General features: G+C 39.2%; 2 protein-coding genes across 2 annotated transcripts; both read right to left on the bottom strand.

Annotated features, from left to right (window-relative positions):
- LOC117774844 (olfactory receptor 52D1-like) lies at window positions 1-1,151 on the bottom strand. The gene has a single exon (XM_034607503.1). It carries the CDS (start codon window positions 1,149-1,151, stop codon window positions 210-212), a length of 942 nt encoding a protein of 313 aa, XP_034463394.1. The 3' UTR covers window positions 1-209.
- A 3,673-nt stretch (window positions 1,152-4,824) lies between these two features.
- LOC117774368 (olfactory receptor 52D1-like) lies at window positions 4,825-6,204 on the bottom strand. The gene has a single exon (XM_034606757.1). The coding sequence runs from the start codon at window positions 5,831-5,833 to the stop codon at window positions 4,865-4,867; it is 969 nt and encodes a 322-aa protein (XP_034462648.1). The 5' UTR covers window positions 5,834-6,204; the 3' UTR covers window positions 4,825-4,864.
- Window positions 6,205-9,934: the final 3,730 nt, after the last annotated feature.

The following is a 9,934-nucleotide window of genomic DNA, read 5'->3' as shown; positions in this document are numbered from 1 at the left end:
GTTGATCGCACAAAGCCTGAGCTGCAGCCTGCTGATGCTGCGGTAATTCGACAGTCCACATGTTTTTCTGTGCATCGACAGGTCTGCTCTGCAAATGAGATTAAACAGCAGGAGATTACACATGTCATGTTTCTTCACCAGAGGCCCCAGTCTTACTGGCCCCGAGCAGGACACTCTTTCACTGCACAATAACAACAGCCCTCTTGGCTTTACATCATTCGCACTTGCTTACTTTTTCTGCTAAAATGCTTAAACAGTTGCACTCTTATGCTTTGGATACCCAAACCATAGATCGCTGGATTAAGGATGGGCGGGAATATCAAAAAGTACAAAGATAAAAACAACTTTACTCCGTAAGGCAGGTTCCTAATGTTGAATCGACTTTGTGCTATTTCAAAAAAACACCCGATGGAGAAGTTAGTGATTGCTAGTAGGTGCGGCGTGCAAGTCTTCAAGGCTTTGAACCCAGATTTGCCGAATGACAGTGCACATATCCTTAGGATGTGTGCATATGAATAAAAGATCATGATAAGCTGTGGTAATGCATAGACACCTACAGATAACAGGCCAATTATGTTAACAACAGAAGTATCCGTGCAAGCAAGTTTCACCAGAAGGAAGTTAGCACAGTACACCTTCTCAATGGATCTATTACAAAACCTCAGCTGAAGAGTGAAAATGAAAACAATTAAAAATGCCAGCATGGGGAACAGCCACATGAAAATGATGAGTTTCACAAGTTTCTGTGACATGAGCGCATGATATGGCAGAGGGTGACAAATGGCCACGTATCTGTCGTAACTCATCACAGCGAGAATTGTGAATTCAATGATGACAAACGTGTGAATGGCGTAGATCTGTGTCTGACACAGCGACAGAGATATCTCATAGGAGTGGGAGAGCATGATGCTCAGCAGCGCCGGCAGCAGAGCGCTGCCTCCATACAAACCATTCACAGCCAAGTTACACAGCAGCAAATACATCGGCTCATGCAGGTGCTTTTCACGATAGACCACCCAAATCAATGCAACATTTTCAACAATAATAGTTATGTATAAAATCAGGAACATGCAGAAGTACAGCGGCTTCAGGTCCTTCATGCCGTAGTAATCAGACAGAAGGAAAGATGTTACTTCAGAGAAATTGTTCATTCTTACCAACTCAGAATACAGAATATGCTGCACGGTGTTGCACTTTGTACACTGAGCCCCCCACCCACCTGTGTTTAACTGTTGCAAGCAGCCTTTAATCCTGTACTCTTCTTCCCCCATGGAATTAAGTCAGGTGATCACACGTCAAATCATTGCTATTCACTATTGTAATTAGTGAGGGTGTTGCATGCATGAATCTTTTTCTTCACTGCAAAGCAAATAACTGAAACGTAATTTTAGATGTTTAGTCATATGTTTTATTAGAGAGTTATTATGTTAAAGTTAGTTCCAACTCTGGCCCTCCACTGCATTATAGAATAGAATATATAGAATAAATATAAAATATTCTCAATCCTCAGTGTTTCACACATCAGCCTGACACCCAGAGGTGGGATATTCCTGTGACCTAATGAGTTGTAAAATGGCTGCAGTTCTGTTTATCTGATCAACACTGAAGTCATAATGGTCAAAGAAGCTGCCTGAAGGTGTTAAGTTTTATTGATATCAATATTGCTAATAAAATAAAAGGACACACAATTTATTTTTACTATTTACTTGGGGCAAATCAAGTCAAGTTTACAGTTGATCAAAGTGCAGTACAATAAAAGGAAATACAAAGCGAAATAATAAATAAATAAAATATAAAATTAGATTAAAATTATATGATGTGAATACAAACAACTGTAGGACTCAAATGCTTGTGCCAAAATTAGGGTCTTAAGTTTTAAGCCAACATCACATTACAATTCTCAATGCTGTCAGACTTTGTCTTCTGTATAAATACATTGATACACCTCAAAATGACTCTTGGTGAGGGTTAAAGGCAGAGGATAGCTCACCTTGTTAAGCTATGTGAGGCAAATTGGGATATGAGACATGACAGGGATGACTGGTTCTGTTTTTCCAAACCATACAAGGCTGAACCGCTACGAAAGGAGTCATACATGAAATCATGTATCAAGTGTATAAACTGGAGTGTTATCCCTTTCATGTTATCTCTGAAACTGGCATATCACATTTTAATTATTAAGATCGATTCTTTTTTATTGACCCCGTTCCTTTTTGTAGGGCCCGAGCACTGACGTGTTGGAATTGCTTCACTTGTTTTTTAAATCGATCTTATTTGCAAACAATATTCATGATAACCATATACGCATGTAAACACAAGTGTATACGTGTATACACATGTTTACATGATCATTTATTCTCCAGGTATTGTGGCCAGGTCAACTCTGGTCTCACTGTCATTATGAAGCACATCTTAATTGCTTCCAAGGGGATGTAAGACACTGACCGCTAATGAGCATATTTTCCGTTTAGCTGCCTCCTGGTCTCCCTCGCTAAATGAACACACACATCGAAAGACGTTGCGACAGTACTGAACAAAGCTTTAAACTATGTAGTCATCTATACAGAACACAATTGATGTGTGGAGTTCACTTTGCTTTATCTACTTCACATAACAAAAACAAATTAACTTATTTACATCCCCATGTGCAATATCTATGAAAAATGTGCAATAACTGGAATACACTTGTGACTTTGGCTTTTCCACTTGCATCCTCAAACTACCTTTATTTGTGCCATTTGTGATTTGTTGTTGTGTTTTGATTTGTCATGGCCATTGTAATATAAGCTTTGTCACACTGTAAAGATCTACATCTATATTTGCTCACAGGGGCTTAGGTTTAATATTTCTAATGATATTAGCAGAGTTAGTACTGTGTGCATGCATCTTAGGGTTGTATGATAACCATTACACCAGTTAGCCAGTTGGATTCTGGCTTATTTGCTGTAATTTGTTGCTTTTTAAAGATGCTAAATGCCTGAAAACGCTTTTGTTTGGAGTCAAGTGAAAGATTATTTACTAATAACTAATTATGAGTTGCTAATTAACTAGCCAAACTCCCACCCAAAAATACAAAACGACAAATAAACCAAAAACTGTAATACAAATGGCCAGATCAATTTAAAAAGCAGACATTAGTGCTTTCCCACACCATATCCTTTAGAGAACAATATATATTATACTGTCTGTGATTTTTTTTTTTTTTCCATTTTAGGCCTATGCACACGTCCTGTAAACTAGGGCAAGGTATTAACCTAATTGTTTCAGCGTCACCTTAATGACTTGCAGTGAGTTCTTTGTTCAAGGTTTAATTGTGTCACCTCAACTTTGGGCCCTGTCATGATCCTGTGCTGCAGGAGACACTGGTCAACACCGTCCCTTTTAAATCAGGGAGATGACATCCACTTCACTCTCTGTTTAATGACCCCTCCATTTTTATTCCATCAGTCAAGCTTAATTTTCTAATTAATCTCATTCATCTTTTTGTTTTCTTCACTTTAACTCACTCTACATGTCTGGGTTCAACTTTAAATTAAGAGGGAATTTCTTTTTGATTCCAATCCAATACAATTGTTACTTCAAGTACTTTGATTGTTGTCATTCATCAGCTACTCAGCTGCTAAGATAAATAATTAAATCCCTTTTGAATCCCACCCAATGCTGCAAGTGTTTCTTCTTTTCAGTGCACATGTCCTATATGTCTATATTGTTGCTTCTTTCATTATTTGATAAAGTGAATAACGTCAGATGCTTGTCAGGAATTGTGCACAATCTTTCCCTTCTGCTGCAGATGTTACTCCAGATGTTTAATTATAACAAACTAAGCTGTACCTGATACCAACAGTGTGAGACTCTGCGTTTAACTTCATGCACTACAGAGCTTGATAGAGGGTGTTCCCATGCTTTGTAATTCAGATAATTAAAATGAGTTGATATGATTCAACTGTAGTTGTGTTTGATTTATATAGACATATATAAATGTGTTTTGAAGGATTGACAGTTGTTTGGTAGACCAAGATGTCATTTCACTGGGAAGTGACAGGTGAACTTATCGGTTAAACATGTGTCAAATGTGAATTGAGAAACTGGCTGTTCAAACAATATTTTTTTATTCAAATGAATATATAAATGGGATGGTTTAGATGCTAATGAAACAAAGTCACAAATTAGAATAGTCACATTGTCATTTATTTCACGTACATAGGACAAATACAATTGTTTCCCACACGTATTATTGTTGGTATAAAAAGTGTTTGATTGCACAATATTAAACTTGATAAAAGTGAAAAGTGCAGGGAGGTTACACAGGGAACTAAAAGAAGGTGGAGAAAAAAGTCAGGAGCGTTTGCGATCACTTGTTACAGCTGTCACATTTTGACAAAGTACCTTTTATCAATTACATTTTGATCATCCTGAAAAAAATGTTTTTCCCCCCATGTGTTCATAATACCCGGTAACTGTTTTAATTTAAATCCAAGCAGTATTTAACATGCAAACAACATATACATAACCGAAACAAGTCCTCATACAGTGACTGATGATTAAAATGCACAATCACTGCAATCATCAACAGTGAATTGTGTATTTTATGCCTTTATACTAATTTACTGATACATCCAAGTTAACACCAAATCAATTAGTATCATCAACTTTAGCAATACCATCATGTTCTTATATGAAATATGCATTTTTGTTTTCCACTTTCACATTGAAACCATAGCTTTAAATGACAATATAGAACATATTACAGTAGTTATTATCATTAGATATAAATACTCAGTGAGCATTTCTATTGAAACTATTCATAATTTATTACAAATTAGATTCCAACCTAAATTATCAAAGAAAGAAAGAGGAGGATAGTCTATACTGAAGCTACAGCCACTGCCTTTGCTAACAGTGTCGGCAGCATCTTATATCTAACAAACAGTTTCAGTATTTTAACTCTGACCATTTGAGTACCGAGCCCATACAGCACGGGGTTGGTAAGGGGTGGAAGGATGATAAAGTACAAAGACAGGAAGATGCGTGCCTCAATAGCTATATGACTCATGTTAAATCTGTTTTGGATAATTTCAAATAAGGAAGCGATGGTGAAGTTTGTCAGCGACAGTAAATGTGGGAGGCAAGTTTTGAGAGCGTTGCGTTGAGATTCTCTCGACAACGTCCGACACACTCTTGAAATTTGTGCATAGGAGAAAACTATCAACAGGATCTGAGGCAAAACGAGAAACAGAATAAGTACAAGTCCCAGAATGCTTATGTACGGTGCAGGCGAACAGGAGTTTTTGACCAGTTCCATGTTCACACAGTACATTTTCGGCAGCACTTTCCCACAGAATCTCAGTCGTATGGTCAGTGAGTAGAAACCTCCAAACACAACAGCTGGGTACATGCCTGCTAGTAAAGCAAGCTTGCCTATCTTTGAATTAGATATGATGCTGTGGTATTGCAGTGGGTTACAGATGGCAACATACCTGTCGTATCCCATAACGGCTAAAATGCAAAACTCAGCACTTGCATATGTGTGCAGGAAATAGACTTGAGCAATGCACCACTTTATGGTTATTTCATGTCTCTCAGATAAGAGCAGAGCCATTATTGTGGGTAACAATGCAGTACTGCCGTAAATTTCATTGATGGATAATATACACGGGAACACATTCATAGGCTGATGCAACTCTTTGTTTTGGTGTATGACAGTAATGAGCAGTAAGTTCAAAAAGATAATAGTCAGATAAAGCAGGAGGAATAGAATAAACAGCCAATACTTGTAGTTTTCCATGACAGCGTATACATTCATTGTGAATGTTAGTGCCGTCTTGTTGTCCATCTTTCAGTTGAACTCTGGAAAGAAAATATTGCAAGGAAGAGTCTTACGAGTTATGGGTTAATTCATAGCTTAAAATATATTATAAGTGAGTGACCAAGAATTTATGCCAAAGTTTATGGGTATATAAAACATTTGAGTTTATGTTGCAGGAAAATATTACCCAGCGTCAAACCAAATTCAATACAGAGATATCGGTCAAAACTACTGATTCAGACAACAGATACTCACATGCAGGAACTATGGTGGAGGCTTCAGTTGCCTGTGTGATTTTCTTCCTCTCCATGCAGCTGAAGTCTGTCGCTCCGGGGTGGGCGGCCTTTTAACATTGCTGCTGCGCTGATGTCACCGGCCAAAAGGGTGTTTTTCATGAATCTGTTTCTTATTACCACGGATACCAAAGTTAACTTCCCTTAACTCCTTCACAATAACAATCATTAGTATTTGGTGAGGAAAAGACAACACCATTTACTGATATGGATTTAAAACACCTGCTTTGTGAAGAGCACATTTGAGACATAAATGATGAACATACAATATGTAACATTTTTACCGCTATTTAAGCATTTCATATAATGATTGTACAGTTATCATCAGAAAAGTGTCCTGTAAACAGTGATCCAACCAGCCTTGTTTGTGTGTGTGTGTGTGTGTGTGTGTGTGTGTGTGTGTGTGTGTGTGTGTGTGTGTGTGTGTGTGTGTGTGTGTGTGTGTGTCATCACTTGACCATCACAAGCCATCACATGGGGCCTATAATACCCAGGCAAGGCCATATGAACTGAGCGTGTGTGTGTGTGTGTGTGTGTGTGTGTGTGTGTGTGTGTGTGTGTGTGTGTGTGTGTTTGACAAAAACACCAAAAGATTGTGAAAGCAATAAAAACACATGGGGTTTAATTCAAGGGGAGCATTGATAAACCTGGGATTGTCCATTGATGCCATGTAGGACTCAGATCAGCTGGAGCTTTACAATTACTGGTCCAGCCTTTTCAGCTAAGACAAGGCCGCCCCAAAGCTAGAGGCCTTGACCAGCGAGGTTGTGTGCATTGTTGCACATCAGTTTTATCATGCAGCCGGAATGAACCAAAATCCAATCCAAAAATGGTTCAATCAAGGGCAACTGGACTTGATTATACTTGAAGTCAAGAAATCTGCCTCAGTGGTCAATTGTCATTTTTAGTCTGACATGTTCTAAACATTAAAATTTCTCTTGAACCTTTCCGCAAGACCTCTACTACTCAAAGAAATTAGTAATTATTGTGCTGTGGATTTAAATGCTACTTCCTGTATTTACTTTAAAAGTTGGTGGTTACAAGTTAGATCTACCACTGTTCAGGTGTTGGAACTTTTCAGCGCTAATAACCAAAACCATAAATGGATAAACACACTCATTAGAGGTCATTGATCCTCATTATGTTTCAATTCCTCTAGAAAGCAATTAGACACCACTGTTCTGTCCAGCACCTGGAGAATAGAGGCATATGAAAACAGTAATGACCTCCCTTAAGAGAATGCTAATGTGACTATGATGAAACTGTGTCCGACTTCAAAGCAATAATCAGGTCAGGTGTTTATTTCTGTGTAAGTGTAAGTGTGTCCAACTTGCGTCCACCCACCAACCAACCATACATACAGTAGAACTTTGTTTGTATTTCATCAACATTTACAAGACAAGACAGCCATGTTTTTCAAACTGTTTCATTTGTTTTCACGTCCAAGGTTTGTCTCAATTCAGGGGCTGCATCCTTCAGAGGCGGCATTTGAAGACTGATTGTAAATAGAAAGTTTCGAAGGCTCCTTCAATTGTGGCCGACAAATACAGTAAGTCATTTCATCCCTGAGAAACAAATTCTCCAACGGGTGGATCCTTCCCGGCCCAACCTCTGCCAGGATTTATTGCTTTTCAGTGACAAACCGTTTTTCAAAGAGGTAATGGTGCTGGCAAGCGACAAGACTTCCTAAAACAGCTAATGGAACATGTGTTACAAAACCAAAGGGGCATTAAAACCTACTTGTCGTGTGCAACTGCAGCTCCGTTGTTAGGAAGCCCATCTCATTTCAGTTCAGCCTTTGCGGTCCATGCAGCCCATGAAGAATTGACTTGAATTGAATGATTGAATTGGGACTCATGGAGTTTAGCAGAAGCCCTCTTTTTATATGAACAATTGAAGTTGATATTGTGACACCCTGAACACGCCGCGGGATAATTCCCCATAAGAGAGGAGGATAATTGCCTGAAGCGTTCAAGTTGCTCTGTTGTAAATGTTGTGGACACCGGTGGAAGCGAACAGTAAACTAAACTGGGATTGAAGCCAGTTGACTGAAGATGCAAATCAGTCAAAACATCCTGATCTCTATGAAACATCCAAGAATGAGCTAGAAACATGGAAATTGTCCCAGTCACAGAAAAAAGGGCCCTTGTTAGTCAGATATAAATAAAGCCCCAAAGTGTCTGTCAGCTGAGTTCTTCAAACAAAGGACAAACACAGTTAAACCAGAGTAGAGCAAAAGGTCACATGATAAGGTGATCTTACGCCGGGTTTACACAGAATCGCGGGCTGACCGGCGCGGAGAAATGTGCGACCGGTGTGAACAGCCAGGCGGCTGCGCGCTTGAGAATGGCGCGGCGCGGCGCTTCCGCGTCCGGTGTAAACCCGGCGTCAGGATCAACTTCTGCAAGACATGAATAGACAATGGGCTCACATGCTAGATAGTGGGTGCACCATAAAGTTTATGTTGAGCTGTACCCTAGATTGAAAAGTCTGCTGTAAGCATAAACTAAGGAGTTAAAGTTATTAAAGGGGACATAGCATGCCCATTTTACCACAAGTTGATATGGTTCCTTGGGGTCTTACCCCCTAACCCTATGAGGTGGGGGGTGGGCCAAGGCCATGTAGGGAGACTTCCAGTGCCTTGTTACGACACAAAACCCAGGAAGCTCAATCGAGTCACTCAAGCATGACGTTTCTGACTTAGAGGAACCATAACAAAACACGCGAGTGTTTTTTTCCCAGAGTTTTTGGGTTGGTAGACATGCCAGATACCCACATTAACGTGTAGAAGCACTAACAAAGTGGAATTTGCATGCTATGTCCCCTTTAAGTCAGTCAATTTCCATTACAACTGCCATGGCTCCTTGGACCAATACAATCTGCATTGATTCATTTGCTTAGGCTAATAAATAGATCCCTTGAAGGTCTCAGGCCCCACAGGGGAGTTGTCCACTTTGTCCTGTCAGTGATCGAGTACTGGAAACAATTCTCCTCTGTCACTGCTGTTTTACATTTAAAATAATGGGTCATCATATAGTCATCTTTGTCATTACTAAAATCCTGCAGCTCAACAGAAAAACGTGAATATTCTTATGTTAATGTCGTAGTTGTCTATTAGGAACAACAAGTATTAGACCACAAAGCACAAACAAAGCTTATAAATGATATAATCCAAACTATAACAGGACAATTATCTGCACCATGTTTATGGACTTTGCTCATGCAGAGCTATAAATACATCTGCTGTTATTCCATCCATTCAGTGAGGTAAAGAAAATGAAAGCCTGAAAGTTAAATGACTTTAACTTAAATTTCATAAACTTCAACAGACAGTGAACCACTCTGAGTGGAAGTCTTATCAGAACAATATAGTCAAATTTATAATCTTTTTGATGATACACAGCTCTTTCTCATCACTTGGATGAAGTGGCTGAATATGTCTGTGGAGCGGTAATATCTACACTATCACAAATATTATCCCTCGCACATTTAATCTGGAGCATGTTCAGGTTTATCCACGCACAGACGTTGATTCTGTGAATCTGAGTGAATCTGTATGGGACGGTTTCTGTTGACATTAAAACGTGACAGATTGCCACTGCAGCAGAGCCTTATCAGAAACACTGTCATGTTCGCAGCTACGTTACCGTTTTAATCTACATCGCAGCTCCTTCAGAAGTCATAGTTTTTGTTTTGAGTTTTGGTGATAAGATGATGATAAGTGTCGCCCGCGTAATGACGACAGGCCTTTTTACTGGATCAGCCTGTGGAAACGTCCTCACAGTGATGTCATCGGGGTTATGTCAGCTCGGGCTTTGACGTAACAAATGTATGT

Source organism: Hippoglossus hippoglossus, chromosome 14, assembly GCF_009819705.1.
Source record: "Hippoglossus hippoglossus isolate fHipHip1 chromosome 14, fHipHip1.pri, whole genome shotgun sequence".
NCBI lineage: Eukaryota > Metazoa > Chordata > Actinopteri > Pleuronectiformes > Pleuronectidae > Hippoglossus > Hippoglossus hippoglossus.
Note: the sequence above shows the minus strand (reverse complement) of the source record. Positions and strands in the feature narration are given on the sequence as shown.